Source organism: Myotis yumanensis, unplaced genomic scaffold, assembly GCF_028538775.1.
Source record: "Myotis yumanensis isolate MYYU_CA2020_CCGP unplaced genomic scaffold, mMyoYum1.0.hap1 SCAF_11, whole genome shotgun sequence".
NCBI classification, from domain to species: domain Eukaryota; kingdom Metazoa; phylum Chordata; class Mammalia; order Chiroptera; family Vespertilionidae; genus Myotis; species Myotis yumanensis.
The window spans coordinates 43523087-43541771 of record NW_027223762.1 but is presented as its reverse complement, the minus strand read 5'-3'; the positions used below and the strand labels follow the sequence as shown (position 1 = coordinate 43541771).

Genomic DNA, 18685 nt, shown 5'->3' with positions numbered 1-18685 from the left:
ACGCTTGGGCCCGGCTGCCTGCAACGCGGAGGAAATGAACTTTGTTAGGAAAAGGGCAGAAGCCTTGGCTGAAGTGAGGGCCTAGGGTGGGGTGGGGGCGGCGGAGGCGGACAGAAGGAAGTTTGCAGGAAGAAAGGAAATGTGCAAAGGTCGGTTTTCTATTTTATTATTTATTAGTTATTTAGTTATTATTTATTTTGGTGGTGGTGGTGGTAGAGAAACTGGTTCTAGCAAGGTGGTGCACGGAGCCTCGCGGATAACTAGGGAGCTGTGTTCTAGCTTTCTGAGAAAATGTCCCCACTGTTTTTTTTTGTTTTTTTTTTTTTAAATAGGACTTTAATTGCTTTAAAAAAGAAATCAGCACAGCATGTAGGTGTCTGAGGTGAGACTGACTGTGTTCCTGCCAGTGTAGGGTGCTCCCCGGGCGAGACTGTCAGGGGTGCCCCTGCCTGAACTTGAGTGACCCCTCATTGGCTGCCCCCTTTCCCGGCCCTAGGCATTGGTCAAGGCTCAGCCAGGCCACCTCCTCCCTTCTTCCCTGTGACATTACCCGTCATCCCGCCCCTCCCCCGCACAGGGTACTGACTCCTTTCTGCCCACCTCCTTGGCCACCCCAGTGGGATCCTTATAAGTCGGCCTGCCCCACGGTCCTCTGATACTCTGATTACGTCTCCTTAACTCCTGTGCGCACTTTTTGAGGGAGAGGGCTGATCTTTGCCCTCCAGTTGTCTCCATCCTAAGCCTGAGGTGGGGCTCGCTAGACACACAGTAAGGCGCTGGATAAAGACCTGTGCTATGGCTTTTCTCTGGGACTTGTTCTGGGACATTCAGTCACACAACAGACATTTATCCAGTCCGTCAGGAGACTGAGCCCTTTGCTGTGATCACTGCTGGAGCCATCGTGCACATTTGGATCCCTGTTCTGGCAGCCATTGCTAGCATCTCTCTGGCCATCCTCTGGAAGGCAGTAACAGTGTTTGCTTTGGAAGGGCTCCTCCTCCAGCACAGGAACCTGCATAAAGCACAGGGCGTGTGATCCCTGCATGTGAAAGAGCTCGGCTTCCCCCCAAACCTGTTCCCCACCACACTGCTCCCAGCCGTGCAGGCAGCCCAACCCACCACCCAACTGCCTCCTAAGAAACCTGGGAGTCACCTGTATACTTCCCTTCCTCTCCCTCACTTTCTACACACAACCGGAGGCCCAGTGTTCTCCTCTCTTAGACAGCTCTCCAACCCAGGGGTCTCCACTGCCGGAATCCTGGGCCAGATCCCAGCATCCATCTCCTGAGCCCTGTGGGAGCCTCCTACGGGTCTCACTGCTTCCACTTCCAACCCTTCTTTTCCTCATGGCAGAGTCCCAGTGCAGGTCTGATCAAGTGACTCCCCCTCCCCCCAGCCCCCCCCCCCCCCCCCAGCCCCCAAGCTTGAACACCCTTCAGTGGCTTCCTCTGCTTCTGAAATGAGGACCTCACTTTCGAAGGGGCCCCAAAGACCTGCATGACCCACAGCTGCTGAACTCTTCTTCCTCAAACTGAGCCCCCACCCTCCCCTTCAAACACTTCTTTTCACCATATTGGCTGCTGTCAGCACATGACTTTTTTTTGGGGGGGGGGGGGGAAACACATCAGTCCATTGCACTGTTCACATTTCCCTGATTGTCACATCATATTTTAAATAATCAGTTTGTTTGCATCAGGATCCCAGAGGCCCACACATTATAGTTGACTGATACGTGCCTTCGAACCTATTAGTTCTCCTCCCCTCCTTTTTTTCCCTTGCTTATCTGTTGAGAAACTGGTTTGTCCTGTAGACTTTCCCGCACTCTGAATGTGGCTGAAGGCATCCCTGTGGTGTTACTGAACATGTTCTGTTCCCTGTTGTTCCTTGTAGTCTTGGAGGCCACACTTTTAGCCTCTGCCCCATGTTGCCTAATGGGAGGGGCCGCACAGAGGGGAAGATGACAACACCTGGGAAGCTCTGTGGCCGACTGTGCTCCCTTCCCTCCTCCTTTCTGCTCGTTTCCTCTCCCAAACTTGCTCTTTTCTGCACTTCAGGCCCATTTTGGGCAAGTTGGGGCACCTGGACAGGAAACAGACAGACATACCTGCTTTTTCCCATTTGTATTTCAGTCTATCCAGAAATAAGTGGGGGTTTTTTTTTTGTTTGTTTGCTTTTTTTTTTAAATTTTCTTGTCCTTCAGAAGTCTTGCTCATCTGCTAAGATAACTGGGGTTAGGTGTGTACTGTGGGTGTGCTGGGCTCTAAAATCAGCTGAGGTCTATGGTGGCAGAGCATGTGGGTTGCACGGGGCTCCCTCTGGGTATGGGGAGCTTGCTGGGCAGGAAAACGCACTCTGCGCTCCTGGGTGGGGGGTTTGTGTGGGCTGAGGTCGGGGTCAATGGGGAAGTTTCTCATGCTGTTTGCCTGAAGTAAGTTCTGAAGTGAAAGTGGCTTGTAGTTACGTGTTGTAATAATTTCTATCCCACAGACTTAGTGACTGTTCTAGGGCTGGCCCTGGGGCTGGTTGTGCTGGGGAAAGGGTCAATACCTTCTAGTCCAGTGGCTCTCCACCCCTGCTGCACATGGCTCACCTGATGCCTGGAGCCACCCCACTTCTCCCCCCCGCCCCCTCCCCAGGCCAGTAGAATTTGAATCTCTGGGTGTTCAGCTGGGTTTTGGAATACCAGGTGACTCAGTGTGCAGCTTGGTCCAGGATTAGTGAGCTGGCCCAGTCTTTCTGCCTTTGAGCTACAGGTTCAGCGGGCATTTTATTCCTAAGCACAGTGATTTAGAGGGCTGGGCACAGGAGGCTGAAGGTTCCTTCTCAGCCCATTGCCTCAGCTGCTGCTCCCAAGGCCCGCTCTCCTCCAGTGGCTGCGGGGGTGGGAAGGCCTTGTACTGCAGGCCCCAGGCCCTGCTGAGAATTAGCTGACTCACCTTTCTTGTGCAAGGAACTGGAAGGAACCACTTAGCTGACTCATTCTTCAGGTAAAGAAAAAGGGAAGGAAAAACATCTACCGACTGTCTGATTAAGGGAAGAAGGGGGCTGAATTCTGGAGGGGGGGGAAGCCATACATTTTAAACTACTGAGAAAATAAAAATTAATTAGACTGAGGAAGTAGAAACCTCTGCCATTCATCAGTCTGGGAGGACAGGCATCAAAACAGCTACAAAGAAACAGGGTTCCTCGCAAGGACCCGCTGCATCTAACCAGTGTCCCACCAACCTCCTCTTCTACACTCACTCAGAAATCACCTCTCCGGGATCTCTGGGGTCTCTTATACGGGCACTAATCCCACTCCTGAGGGCTGTGCCCTCAGATCTAACCACCTCCCCAAGACCCCACCTCTCATACCGTCACCATGAACATTAGGATTTAATCTATGACTATCGGGGGGAGGCCTCAAATATTCCGTCTGTAGGAAGAACCACAGTACAGTTACTACATTAAGTGATTTAATATGGGTAAAATACTTTCATTAATCTATGACCTACATTTTTGTCAGTTGTCTCAGTAGCGTCCTTGAAAATATTCCCACCCCATTCCTGTCCAAGATTCAGTCAAGAATCACATGATACATTTAGTTGTCGCTTTAGTTTCCTGTGATGTGGGCTGTCCCACAGTCCAAGCACAGTGATTTGTCTTTATGGCATTGTCATATTTGATGAATAAGGCCAGTTATTTTGTGGAATGTTCCTCAGTTTGGGTTTGCTTGATGTTCCTTCATGAATAGATTCAGTCCTTCCAGAATCCTTATGTGAGCGATACTGTGAACTTCTCCAGGTATCACATCCGGAGGCACACAGTGTCCATCTCCCCTTCCTTGGTCCTTTTAACATGCCCCCATCATTTGGTGATGGTGGGAGGGCGGGGGTGGCGCTTCATTACTTTCTGGCGCAACAAAATGTACCAGTCTCATCGCACCAGTACCTTCCCTGCCCCAGCCCTGGAACTGGCCACTTCCCTCAGGAACCCCGATGCGTTTTAGTGATAAATAGGATCTGTATGTCATTCTTCCTCTTTACTATCCACTTACCACCCATCTGGCTCTACTCATTTCCCTGTCTATTAATTGGAATCATCCTCTTCATATGCATTTCTCACCATCATAAGCATTTTTCCACGTCATAAGCAATCTCTTTTAAATGGCGGCATAGTGTTCAGTCGCCGTCCACCTTTACGAATAATGCCGCAGTGACGTCCTCAGCATACAGTGCACCTCTGACCAAACCTCCGGATGTCTGACTGTCTGCTTGGACGACAGTATCAGGCCATTTTGCCTGGACAACAGCGTGAGCACCGTGGGTTAGGCCATTTGGGTTGTGAGAGTTAGAGAAGCCATGTTTCCGTTAGGAATGGCCCCGAAGCTTGGTCTCTGGGGAAGGCAGGAGGTGGAGAGGCTGCTCCAGGGCGGCGTGCCACGGTGAGCAGAGCTGGAGGCAGCGTGGGGCCTGGTGTGTGCAGGGGACTGTGAGGTGCCCCGGGGCCTACTACAGGGTCTTGACAGGGAAGGGAAAGGAGCAGACGGTGGCTGCAGAGTCGGTTTCCTAGTGAGCAAGGGGGTGGAGTGTGGAGGTGTCTGTTCCCTCACTGCGCAGAGCAGAGGACGGTGCTTGGGGAGCATCTGGGACAGGGCCTGGGAGTGTAGCGAGGCATGAACCCCCAGCATTTGCAGCTTCTCCCTTTGTCCCCTAGCTTGGCACCCTGTCTCCTCCCTTGCTTGGCTTTGCCAAGCTGGCTCCGTCCCTAGGGCAGAGGGCCCAGCACCAGGGTTGCTCGGTTTCTTTTCATTGGGCTCGAATGCCCGTGGCCTGCTTTGCACAAAGCCCTTCTTTTCCATGGACCTTTCCCTGGGGCAAGGCCAGAGGGAGTCGCCCCCCCCACCCCATCCTGGGCCTCACAGCAGCTCCAGAGCCATGGGTGAAGGAGGCCTGGGGGCCACACGCAGGGGGCTGAGGTGCTGGAGCTCTGCCTCTGGGGAACTTGACCTGGGAGAGGGGCCTTCCCTCACTGGAGAGGTCCTGGCGAGGCTGGGAGGCTGTGGTGGTCAGGGAAGGCTGGGAGAGGGCGGGGACCAGGTCTGACCTCCAGCCCCTGTGCTCAGTGGTGGGGGGTGGGAGCTGCCGAAAGGCTTGGAGTGGATCTCAGGGGACCGAGGGAAAAGGGAGAAAAATGGGAGGCACCTTGAAGAGAAGTTGGGACAGTCACTGAGCCTTAATGGTCTTTCTGAATTGATGTTAGACAGCCCTCCGACTGGGGAAACTGCTCTCAGGTCACTGAGCAGTGAGGCCTCATTGGTATTCATCTCCCATTTGGGGAGTCCTGGGGAGTGTGGGGCCCACCAGTGGGGGTGAGGTGGGGGGTGGGGTTCCCCAGTGGCTGGAGGATGGTCTACAGCAGCTGATCTCCTCTCCTCTCCCACCCCCTTCTCCAGACATCCTTCTATGGCCGCTTCAGGCACTTCTTGGATATTATCGACCCTCGCACACTGTTTGTCACTGAGGTAAGTCATGGCTGTCACTCTGTGGAGGCCCCTTGGCCTTTGCACCGTGTCACTTTAGGAGATCCGTGGGCCATCTGTGTGTGTTCCTCATACACATTGTCTCATTTCATTTGGATCTCACCATGTCCCTTCCAGGTAGATAGATCTTCACCATCATCATCACCATCATTTCAAACTTTAATAAACTTATTTCCAACTACATGAGTTACATGCTCATATAAAAGTCCAAACAGTACAAATGTTTAAGTAGAACCAAAAAGTATCCTTAATACACCCTTCCTACCCAGTTCCCTCCTCTCATAGGTGATTAAGGTAGAATTTACCTTTTCCATGTGAACCATGCTATGAATTTTGACAAATATTCAGTCATGAATCCAGCCCCACAGTAACAATGTAGAGCATTTCTATGACCCGAAAATGCCCCCTCATGCCCATTGGTAGTCTGTCTCCCCTACCCAGCCCCTGGCCACCACTTATCTGTTTTCTGTCCCTACTGTCTGGCTGTTTCCAGAATGTCATATAAATGGAATACAACAGTGTGTGCCTGGCTTCTTTTCCTTCACGTCATGCTTTTGAGTTTCGTCTGTGATGTTGCGGGTATCGGTACTGCCTCCCTTCTCATTGCTGAGTAGTATTCACTGAGAGGATGTTCCAGCATTTGTTTGTCCATCCACTTGTTGACGAACACCTGGGCTATTATAAATAAAACCGCTGTGGGCCTTTGTGTGGATGTATGCTTTCACTCCTGTGAGTAAATAACTAGGAATGGGATCGCTGGCTCGTACGGGAAGTGCGGTAAGTGTATGTCTCACTTCGTAGGAGTCGGCCAAACTGTTCAGAGTGGCTGCACGTTTCACATTCCCATCCACCATGTTCCGGTTGCTCGCCATCCTCACCAACACCTGCTTTTGTCAAATTTGAACAGATTCCGTTTACTTCAGCCGTCCCAAAAGCGTGTCTTTGTAGCCTCTGTATATGTATTTACAAATGTGTGTAGGGATGCACGCACACACAAAATAGCAAAGATCTATTAAGCACTTACTGTGAGCAAGGCAGTGTTGTAAGCATTTTACATGCATCCGATCATCAGATTAACGCAAAGCAACCCATGAGGTAGATCTATTTCAGTTCCGTTTTGCAGATGAGGACATAGACAGAAGGTAAGTCTCATGGTATGAACCAGGTAAGCTTGTCTCGGAGCCCTTACTCTTAGCCAGTTTGCATTCCTGTTCAGGCAACAGTTTGGGGAGCTTTTCCCCAAGATGACCGGGCGGGCGGGCCGCAGGCCTGAGCTGCTGCGCTGGCCACACTCCTGAGCAAGACACTGAGCCCCTTTGTGGGCTTCCTGCGTGGACAGCGCTTCCCTGCACATCTCTGTGAGCACTGCCTGGCTTCAGCCCCGGAGCTGATCAGCTCAGGGAGAGAAGGGCCACGGCGGGAAGGAGCACAAGGCCTGCCAGGCCCCTGGGCCTCGAACACCCCGCACTGTGCGTGGGAGCAGCCAGGGCTGTGAAACGGGGTGTTAACCTGGTGTGGTTTCCACTGCACGTCAGCAGGACAGAGGGCTCAGGTGTTTTATTGCTGGTCCTACCTGCCTCTGGGCCTACTGCCTCCCAAGGACAAGGCTGCTGTGCTCTGGGCTCCGTCTGCACTCTCCTAAGGAGTTGTCTATGCGATCACACAAAAATTGGGAAGAGCACCAAACTAGAGAAACTCCTTACCTAGCCTAGATTATGCGTCTTTCTAGAAAGTTCCAGAACGGTGCAAAACTGGATACAGTTGCCACATAAATCCCAACATAAATGCTACCCGTTGATGGAGGAGTCAGCAGAGGCCAGTGCTTAGCTCAAAAGATGGTCTTTGAGGGGTGTTGAGAGGCGACAGAGGGGCACTGAGAAGGTTGGGAGGCATTTCAGTGCTCCCCAGTCACCGTGAGCCGAGTCAGCTGGGGCTCTGGGGCTGGGTGGGCGGCTACAGAGTGACATGCTGCCTGTGCCGGGGGCTCACCCACCTCCAGTCCACCTCTCCTGGCTCCCAGACCACTTCACTCTACTACTCTGTGCCTGTACCACACCTTTCACCTTCAGCTCTCACATTCTGAAAGGCTGCAGCATTCTTGTACATCACTAAACCATTTGGGTCTAAATCCCGTTACTAAATAGACAAATCTCATGCTTTATTAGTAATCGAGCTCACTGTCAAAGCAATTACTTACTAGCTAGAAAATAAAACCACTGCACTGTAGTTTTAGGATATTTTTCCGATTTCATGTGTTCCCTCCCCTCATCAAAGATTATGATCGACTTCCCAGACGATCTTCACTTTTCCCCTAGCACTGCCTCCACCGCCTACCCCCCTCCCACACCCGCCCCCAGCAGTTGGGGACTGTTTCCACGACTGCCTGCTGGCCTTTTGGAAAGTTTCTGCCCACAGGAGATCTAGGCCCTAAAAACCCTGGAAGAGCTGTGAGTGGGGTCTTCAGGCCTCGCTGGTTCTAGTCGAGGCAGGTGGCTTGGCAAGGCCACAGTGAGAAATCGGAAGCCCTGAGAGGCAAAGGGGCTCTTCCCTGAGCCCCTCCCCCCTGAACTGTGGAGCTGCCAGGAGGGCCCCCCCGCGCCCCCCCCCCCCCCCCACCTTCTGCTGGGCTTACTGACCAGGTTCCTGTCTCCAGAACACTGCTTCTCTCCCAGGGCCCTTGGCTGGTGTCCTGGGAAGCAGAGCGTGGGGCGCGGCTGCCCAGCCGGAGGACGGGCCAGTTTGCCTGTGAGGGTGGGAGGGTCGTGGAGGACAGGAGGAGGTGGCCCTGGAAACCAGTTTCCCGAGGTGGACAGATCCTGGACAGCGTGAGCCATCTGGTGACCCGGTTCTGGGGGCAGTCGCTGACTGAACAGATAAACTTGTCTTGAGAGAGTTTGCAGCTAGTTGTTTGCAGTTTTTGATCTGACCAAGCTTTCCAAAGATTCCAACCCTCTTGTGTGTAATGAGGCGGAGGAAGTTGTATTCACAGTAATTTCTCTTAGGAAGAAAGCTGTCTTTGTTTTATCACTGTGTTGAGCCAGGCTTCAGAGGAGGAGGTTGGTCTGCCTGACAGAGGGGGAGGGACTGTGCTTTGATCCTGGAGGAGAGAGGAGGGAGGAGGCAGGAAAGGGAGAGAGTGGGAAGGAGAGCAAGTAACCTGGTGAGCCAGTGCCTGGGGGCTCTTTTTAAATGTTTTTTATAGTTTATTGATTTGGAGAGAGAGAGGAAGGGAGAAGTGGAAAACATCAATGTGAGAGTATAGCATCCATGGCTGCCTCCTGCACGCCCCCTACCGGGGGAGCCACAATCTGGGCAAGTGCCCTGACCCTGAATCGAACCAGCCACCTCTAGGATGCCCAACCAACTGAGCCACCCTGGCCAGGGCCCTGGGGGTTCTTGTGAGGTGGGTCGTGCCTACTGTGCTTTGATAGTCGTTGACCTGACCCAGTGTTGTTCCTTCCACCATCATTTCTGGAAAGCTGTCAGCGAAGTCTGCCTGGCTCATGAAATGTCCGCAAGAGTGGATCATTTGAGGGGATATTGAGGGAGTGTGGGTCTCCATCAGGGTGCAGTGTGTGTGTGTGTGTGGGGGGGGGGGGGGGGCGGGTCAGGCCTGAGGAAGGAAACAGCCAGGAGCCGGCATGGATGTCAGCTTTGGCCCTCCACAGAAGTCATGGGATTCCACCTAGGCCTCTGAGGGCAGCGGTGCTACTTTTAATTATGGGCTGAATGAAGTTAAAAGGGATTTGCTACTCTGAATTCAATAACTATTTAAGGGAATGAACGGTTGATAGATGATCATCCTGAAGAGCATAGAAAACTAACTGAATTAGTGTTAGTAGCACCATTTCAATACTAGCACTGGAGTGGTTAGTGATCTGGAACTTGAGCCTGTAGTGTAGGCTAGAACAAGTCAGTAATTATACGGATGTTGGGAACCATCATCACCTGGGAGAAGGGAGATACAAATATGAAGTAGGGAAAAGACAAAGAATTATGTGATATTGAATTTGAATTGGAGGTATCAGTGTGAACTCATCACACACACACACACACACACACACACACACACACACACACACACACATTTCCCAGTTTCCTGGCTCTGTTCACTGAAAGGGCCTAGAAGCAATGATACCTAGTAACAGTGTACCACTCACCATCCATAAAAGGAACCAGGGCTGCCCTAACCGGTTTGGCTCAGTGGATAGAGCGTCGGCCTGCGGACTCAAGGGTCCCAGGTTCGATTCTGGTCAAGGGCATGTACCTTGGTTGCGGGCACATCCCCAGTAGGAGATGTGCAGGAGGCAGCTGGTCGATGTTTATCTCTCATCGATGTTTCTAACTCTCTATCCCTCTCCCTTCCTCCCTGTAAAAAATCAATAAAATATATTTAAAAAAAAAAAAGGAACCAGGGCTTCCTGTAGACATGGTCAGATCCACACGTGGGGCAAGGAGAATTGTTACATAAAGTAAGAAAGTGCACAGAGAGTGACGGAGACCCCATAATGGCTTGAAGGGCAACCCACTGGCCACATTTGGGATAATTCCAACCTTAAGAAGAATAAGAGCAATGGATTATGATACACTGAGTAATAATAATAAATCCATGAGTCCATAGTAACATTAAAAATGTGGGAGAGGGAAGCTCTTTGCAGAAGAGTGTCAGCTAATAAGCATAGAAGGAATAGCCATTGTATAATCATTAATGGATGCTATTTCCGTAGAGCCAAAGATGGTTGGGGACAGGATATTTGTGTGCTCTTTAGCAGTTTCACCCTAAGGATTATTTAGCAATTACAAAGGGGAAAAGGTACCTTTACGGTGGTTGGAGGATACCCCTTTAACCAGATGGCCACACTTAGCATCACTAACAATGAAAAACACACACTCTATGCCTCCTGATACGATGTGATTCTGGTATTAACCCCTACATATAGGGAAATATACGAAAGTCTAAGAAGAAAATAAAAACTGCTTATTACCCCACCTGCCAGAAGTAATAATCTAGCATTTTGATGTATGTTTATGTTCAAAATTAGGATGTTTACAAAATATGTATAAATGTAGCTCTATATAGATACGTAAAGAATCACGTATGATATATTTGTATACATAACATAAATGTATACATAATATATATTCTTTTTCCATGTAACATATCATGAGCATTTTTCCTTGTCATTAAATGTTGTTTTCAAAATGTGTTTAACAATTGCATGTAATTTACCATGTAGTTATTCCATGTTTAGTTGTTTTCTCTATTGTTGATCATTTGAGTAGTTTCAAGTTTTTTTTGCCATTATATTGTAATAAATATCCTTGATCATAAATCTCCTCATTTTCCTCTTTATTTCCTTTGGATAAATTCCTAGAACTGGAATTTCCGCATGAAAAGCATTTTAAGGCGTTTGAATATGATGCCAATTGCCCTGCAAATTGTACCAACCTGTACCAAGATTATATCAGTTGATACTCTCACTAGCAGTGAGTGAGGATGTCCATTTAAATGCATTAGATATTCTAATTCTTAAAATCTTTAATGAAATTTTAATATATATATTATTGATTTTTAGAGAGAAAGGAAGGGAGAGGGAGTGAGAGAAACATTGATGTGAGGGTGGGACATTGATTGGCTGCCTCCTGCATGCTCCCTACAGAGGACTGAGCCCACATCTTGCAACCCTGGGCATGTGCCCTGACCAGGAATTGAACTGGCAACCTTTTGGTTCATGGGATGACACCCAACCAACTGAGCCACACTGGCCAGCTTTAATGGAACTATTTTTTATTTTTTTAAAAATCCCCAAATGTTAGTACCTATATACACATCAAGTTCTTGCCCATCAGCATACATTTTTGGCATACTTATTACATTGAACATAGACTTTTTGTTTGCTTTTTCATTCATTTCCAAGTCTTTATAATTTTTTTTAAAAAAAGTTTAGCCTTACAGTATAGATAACCATTATCAGTAGACTTATAGGTATAACAGATAGGTTGTTACTGTCTTTTGTGATCCCACCCAAAACATAAAAAAAAAAGACTCAATATGCCACTTTCACCTGTGCTCAATTTATTTTTTAGAATCAATTCCCAAGAGAAGGATATTCAGGCTGGAGGACACGATTGTTTTTATAGTTCATGGGATAGCTGGACAGATTTATTTTCTAGAGCAGTGATGGCGAACCTTTTGAGCTCGGCGTGTCAGCACTTTGAAAAACCCTAACTTAACTCTGGTGCCGTGTCACATATAGAAACTTTTTGATATTTGCAACCATAGTAAAACAAAGACTTATATTTTTGATATTTATTTTATATATTTAAATGCCATTTAACAAAGAAAAATCAACCAAAAAAATGAGTTTGCGTGTCACCTCTGACACGCGTGTCATAGGTTCGCCATCAGTGTTCTAGAGGGTTTGTGGTACCTGCCATGCTGCCGGGATTATATTGGCTTACCTCACACAGGCCCCCTGCAGGCGCCCAGGGGCCAGCCGCCCGGAAGCAGAACCTCTCCCCACGTGGCCCTGGTTTCCTCTCCCCTTGGGCCTGCCTCCCAGAGGGTGGCTGGTGGCTGCTGGGAGCCACACCAGACGGCTCTGCAAGGCCCCGGGCTGCTGGGAGGGAACAAGGAGGGGCCTAGGAAAGCCCTGGGAAGACGAGAGAGAGGAGGGCTTGGCTCTCTGCACGCACAGAAATCACTAGCTTTGGCCCTCAAGTCCCACCACCTGGGGCCACAATAGGACTGGATCCAGCCAGGGTTGCAGACAAGGTAAGGATGCACGGCCCTGCACTTGGCAGATGCAAGACAGGCCCAGGTGAGAACCATCAGACAGAGAAATGCTGAGCAGTTAACACTATGTGACATGACCTGCTGCCCCCACCCCCTGCCAGCAACTTCTACTCCATTCCCTGATGCACACCCCACCGCGCTGTCAGTCCATTCTCCCTGACACTTGACGCTGCTCTTTCTTTTCCATTTTTTCAGTTCTGCAAGCTTGGGATTCTCAAAGCTTTGCCTGAGATGCCCGCATTTCAATTGTACCCTTTCTCTAAACCTGCTCTCCGTTTTCTCTATGTCAAGCTGGGCTTAGCTTTGAATGAGAATGAAGAAGGACAGTCCTGTTCTTATCCGGGGCCCCCGCCCCAGTAGGAACGGCTTTGGGTTGGGGGGCAGGATGCAGGCCTTGCTGTGGTTTCCTTTTGGGACGGCCCTGCTCTCAGTCACTGTGGTGAGGACGGGGTCCTTCCATGCCCACATCTCAGGGAAATGGCCCAGAACTGGGACGGGATGGGTATCCAGTGCCACCCTCCCACTCTGTGACCCCGAGCAAGGAAACGCCCTCCCCTCTGTGGCCCCAGAGGGGTGGCCACATGGTGCTATGACATACGCACACAGGGCGAGTTTTTATTTGTGTCCTTTGTGAGCAGGGCACCATCTCTTGGAATCCGGGGAACCTGTAAAACCCGCGTCACCTTCGATGGACATGGGTCTGACACTGTAGAGCAGTGGTTCTCAACCTTGGCTGCACATTAGAATCACCTGGGAATCTTTTTAAAATCCTGATTTCTGGGCCTCATCCTCTGAGTATAGATAACCATTATCAGTAGACTTATAGGTATAACGGATAGGTTGTTACTGTCTTTTGTGATCCCACCCAAAAAATAAAAAAAAAAAGTCTTAGGCATGCCACTTTCACCTGTGCTAAACTTATTTTTTAGAATCAATTCCCAAGAGAAGGATATTCAGGCTGGAGGCCACGATTGTTTTTATAGTTCGTGGGGTAGCTGGGCAGATGAGGCCCAGAAATCAGGATTTTAAAAAGATTCCCAGGTGGTTCTAATGTGCAGCCAAGGTTGAGAACCGCTGCTGTAGAGCCTGGATTCCTAACCCTGAACATGCCCTTTGCCTCTCCCTCTAGAAGCCTCAGTCATGCATTTTTGTTAAATGCACATTATGTGTGGCCCTGGGTTGGTGATGGGCTGGACTGGGCATGTCCCGGGGTTCTACAGAGATACCTAAAACCAGGCCCCTGCTGCCTGCACTTGGCAATCTCTGACAGGTAATGCAAGCACACAGGCAGGAAGTGGCCAGGCACCTCAGAGAGGGCAAGCCCAGGGCTCTCTGTTCACAGGAGGAGACGTTTCTGGAAGATTCCTGGGGAAGTGAGCCTGGAGGGATGGAGGGGGTTGGTGACGGACTTGGGGAGGAAGGGTATCTTGGTGAAGTGAATAGTATGGGCAAAGTCAGGAGGTGGGAACATGGAGGTACCAACTGGAGAATGGAGGGGCCCTTTACCCAAAGGAGGGTGAGATATTTCTGGGCTTTTCTCACATCCTGGCCAAATGCTGTCACTTCCATCATCTATTTAATATATTAGATATTATTCTACGTTAAATATTTATACCGGTTTGCCATCCTCCCTTAACCATGCAGGGATTATACTCAGTCTGCATTGAGTTTGGGGGTGTGCTAGGCTACCCTCTCTGCCCCCCTAAAAAGTTTGGTTTTCCTCCTGATGACTCCCCAGCTGTCCTTTCTGTGCCCTTCCCATCCTGTGCCCCTCTGTCCCCATTCCTGTCTGGCCTGGTCTCCCCGCCCTGTGTCCACCATCCTAACACTCCATGCCTGTCCCTTTGCTTCCTTCTTCCTCTGGGGATTTGGGGCCAGGATTCTCCTCTGTCCAAATCCCCTGCCCCTGGAGCAGGCCTCCCAGACGCCAGCATTTCCCGAGGGACCTTCTGCTCCCTGTCAAATACTAGGAGACACCCTCACGGTGACACTTTCTGGCAGGTGAGCCAGAGGCAGGCAGGCCTTGAAGGAGTCTGGGAAGCAGCAACCTGTCCATCCATGCCCCTGGCCCCCGGCCCCTGGAGAAGAGTCCCAGTCTTCTCTCCAGCCGGCTGGGCTCCTCACCCTTCGGCATTCGGGGCCTGGCTGCCTGTTCCTGGTTGAGCAGACTTTCTGCAAAGTTCACCTCCCACTGGCCTCCAGCGTTCCCCGCCCCTCACATGCCCAGGGCTTTCCGCCAAGCCCCACAAGGCATAGGCGTGAGAGGAGGGTTGACGCTCCTATCTCTCAAGTCTCCTGAAAATGGCCTCCTTCTCTGTGGGGAGTCCAGCCCCAGAGCAGCCAGCCCTCAGGGACCTAAGATAAGTGGCCAAGGCACCTGTCTGTCCCAGGGAGTAGCCTGGAGCCCGAGGCCTTCCGCCTCTGACAGGGGGCCTGGCTGAGGGCTAGGAAGGCCCGGAAGCAGAAGAGCACGTTCTAGCTGCCTTCAGTCCTGGATTCTCAGCTCTGTCTTCAGGAACTTTGGATTTAGTTCTCCCTCCACCCATGCCAAGATGAGAGCTCTTGGGAACCCATTCTTGTGGCAGGAGGCCTCCCTTTGATGACCGTGTCAGATGAGATGGACACTGGCCAGGTTGTTATAGGAACAAGGAAGAATCCCTGGAGTGGGAAAATAATGAGAACACGGGGCCATTCACCATTCAGCGGCGGAAAGTGGAGCACTCATTGTCTGAGGGCAGAAGCTGCAGCCCAGAGAGGAAGCGGGCTTGGGGTGGGGGGCTTGCTGCAGCACTAGGAGGCTTTGAGGGTGGTGGGGGGACAGAGAAAGGGTCTGACCAGACTGCTCACTTTCTATCTGTATGACTTTAAGCAAGTTAAAACAACAACCAACACGAAAAACAAATGTATGAGACTGGAAGGAATATCACCCTACTTTTGCGACAGTTAGCTCAGTGGTATGTTTACAGGTGATTTAAAATTATTTTTGTGCTTTTTCTGTGTGAGTGTGTGTGTGTGTGTGTGTGTTTTTTTTTTCCTCCTGGCATTTTCTCTAAACAGCAGGAATTAATTGAAAAAGGAACCCTGAAAACACAACGCTATCTCCAGTTTGGAAGCACAGATTCTGTTCTGGGCGGGCTCTCTGGAGTTTTGGAATTGATATGCATGTATTTGAAAGGGCAGGGACAGTACTTTCCAGCAGTCAGGCTGCCCCCCAGCAAGTTTTCCTGCCCCTGATGCCCTGGGTTAGACCAGCACGGGCCTCGGGTACCTCACACACAGGCCTGATGGGTCGGGGTGTCCCGAGGGGCAGTTACAGTACAGGAGGTGGCTGTTCGTTTTCCATCCTGTGAGGCTACCCTTGTCAGCTGGCTCAGCAAACGCGCTGTCTACTCCACCGGGTACCCTTCCTGGTGCTGCCTTCTCCTTTAGACCAACGAATGGGTTTATGTTGCGGTCTCGGCACTCCTGTTTCCGGCCAGCCTTGTCCCTCCTCTATCAAAAGGGGAATGGTACACTGCCAGTGTGGCTCAGTGGTGAGCGTTGACCTATGAACCAGGAAGTCACGGTTCCATTCCTAGTCAGGGCACATGCCTGGGTTGTGGGCTCCATTCCCAGTAGGGGGTGTGCAGGAGGCAGCAGATCAATGATTCTCTCTCATCATTGATGCCTCTCTCTCCCCCTCTCTCTTCCTCTCTGAAAACAATAAGATGTATTTTTTTTAAAAAAGGAAGGGAATGGTGGCTTCACTTGATTTTTTTGCCCAAGCTGGGCATCCCTTGTGGCTGGGTCCCTCACCTGACTTTGACATGGGCTACCTTCTATCACTGTTGTCTAGTACTAATTTTTTGAGGTGCAACATACATACAGTAAAGTGCACATATCCTAAGTTTATTGCTTAATGGATTTCGACATATATTAAACCCATGTAAGCACCACTTAGATCAGACATTTCCATTTCCATTACCCTGGAGGGTTCCCTCATGTCCTTTCCAGGTCAGTACCCCTAAAGGTAACACTCTAATGACCTCCACCACCATAGGTGAGTTTTGACTGTTTTTTCTTTTAACTTTATATACTATACTCTTTTGCATCACACTTATTTTGCTTCTCATGCATATTATCTGTCCATTGCTATGTAAGACATCACCCCAAAATATAGTGGCTTAAAACAACAGTCAATTATTTTGCTCGCCGATCCTCAGTTTGGGCAGGGCTCAGAGGGGATGGTTTGTCTCTGCTCCATGCAGCATCAGCGGGTGCAGCTTGACAGGGGGACGGACGGTCCTTTCCAAGGTGGCTCACTTGCATGGCGAGCAAGCTGGTGCTGACCATCAGCTGGTGGTTCAGCTGGAGCTGTGGGCCAGGCCCTCAGTTGCTCTGCATGTGGTTGTCTATATGGGGTGCTTGGGCTTCCTTACAATATGGCAGCTGAGTTCCAAGGGAGCAACCATCCCAAGAAAACAAGGTGGAGGTGCAAGGCATTTTTATGACCTAACCTCAAGCTCTATTTGTTGAGGCAGCCATGAAAATCTTCCCTGGATCAAGGTTCGGGGGCATAGAGGATGTGAGAAGGTTCTAGAAGAGCATGGGGAATGGGAGAAATGGGGGTGGCCATTTTTGGAAAACACATTTGGCTATATTATGTTTGTCAGATTCATCCACGTTGTAACATATATTTGTAATTTGCTTTTTTTGTTGTATAATATTTCACTGTGTACATAGACTACAATTTAGTTCATTCAGTCTATTATTGACATTTGAATAGTTTATAGTTTTGGGCTATTTAAATAGTGCTCCTATGATTATACTTAAACAGATGTTTTGGTGGACAGAGGTGGCCATCTACCACAGTTGCTGTCTCTTTAGCTTTTAAAATTTTAAAAATCATACAGTTCTTATCCTCTTTTATTTTCTCTCTTTCCCCATCAGTTACTGTAGCCATATGCACTTTAGTATGTAAATCTCTGCTAGTGTTTTTAAAATCTTGAAAAGAAATTATAGCAGTAATACATAAATATGTTTTCTTTATAAAAACTTTCAGTATCGCAATTAAGATTAAAGTTCCTTATGACACTCCTTGCCAAGTCGGGCCCTTTCCTTCTACCCCAAGATAACCCTGGTCACCAGTTTGGGGTGGTCTCATCTAGAGCTTTTTTTGATGCATTTACACACATAAATATTCCCATAGAAAATACTGTTTTCTGTGTGTGTGTGTGTGTGTGTCTGTGTGTGTGTGTGTGTGTGTGTGTTTTGTTTGGAACAATGCATGGTATCATATGGCTCTGCAATGCGCTTTCTCACTCAAAAAAATATCTTGGAGTTATGGCCATAGAATCGCATATAGATCTACTTCGCTTTTTAAACTGCCGAATAATGTTTCATAGTGTTATGATAGCACTGCCATTTGGCCATTTCCCTATGAAAGGACGCTTAGGTTGTATCCTTCCTTGTTGTGCAGCGTGTGCCCGATGACCTGGAGGGCAGGCCTGGTACGCTGTGATATTGTCAGTACTTGATCAACACAGATGCACTCTGGAGTGGGGAAGAGTTGCTGGAGCCCTGGGTCTGTGCCCGTCAATGCCCCCTCTCTCTTTCCTGCAGAGACGTCTCCGAGAGGCCGTGCAGCTGCTGGAGGACTATAAGCATGGGACCCTGCGCCCCGGGGTCACCAATGAGCAGGTAACTGCGGGAGGCGGGGAAGGAGGGAAGTCACAAATCCCCAACCTTTTCCCTGCAGCCAGACCACTCCTTTTTCCCTCAGTATCTACTTCCACTGCGACTACATACCCCTGTGGGTCTCTGGCTTTTTGGAGGACATACTCAGGTCTCGCCAGCACCCTGGGTCTGGTGGGAAGCATGGTGGCTGGTGAGGCCACAGAGGCCCAAAGGCAGTGGTTTGCTGGAGCTGACGTGTGTACCTCTTCCCAATTCCACAGTCAGTGACATCATGGTGATAACTTGAAATCAGCCACGATGGGAATACTTACACCACAGAAATTGGCAAATGCTACAAATTAGGACTCTTTCCCCCAAAGAATTGATTAGTAATTACTTACCAGCATACTACTCCCCAAAAGTTCAAGTTGAGGGTGGGAAAGGGGTGCAGATGGTGGGGATTAGGCTAAGACACTGTAATTTTTTTAAAATTTAATTTATCTTTATTGTTGAAAATATTACAGATGTCCCTCCTTTTCTACCACTGATCCCCTAATTTTTTTAATAGTATGTAGGAACTTGAACTAGAGCTAATTGAAATATTGATGGTTGTGTTTGGTTTGGCGGCGGGGGGCGGGGGGGGGGGGAGTAGAAGGATGTATATTATAAGGCAACTTTAATGAAACAGAGACTGATGGTTAATGTACCAAAGT

General features: G+C 49.5%; 1 protein-coding gene across 3 annotated transcripts in view; it reads left to right on the top strand.

The window, feature by feature from the left end:
- Window positions 1-18685, top strand: part of SFXN5 (sideroflexin 5) — a 104044-nt gene that overhangs the window by 1141 nt on the left and 84218 nt on the right. For 2 of the 3 annotated variants that reach the window (XM_070429470.1, XM_070429467.1), the window contains exons 2-3: window positions 5435-5503; window positions 17919-17996. In XM_070429470.1, the coding sequence (XP_070285571.1) occupies window positions 5435-5503; window positions 17919-17996 (147 nt within the window). Of the gene's footprint in view, window positions 1-5434; window positions 5504-17863; window positions 17997-18685 lie in introns of all 3 variants that reach the window. The other variant, XM_070429469.1, reaches the window with a different exon arrangement.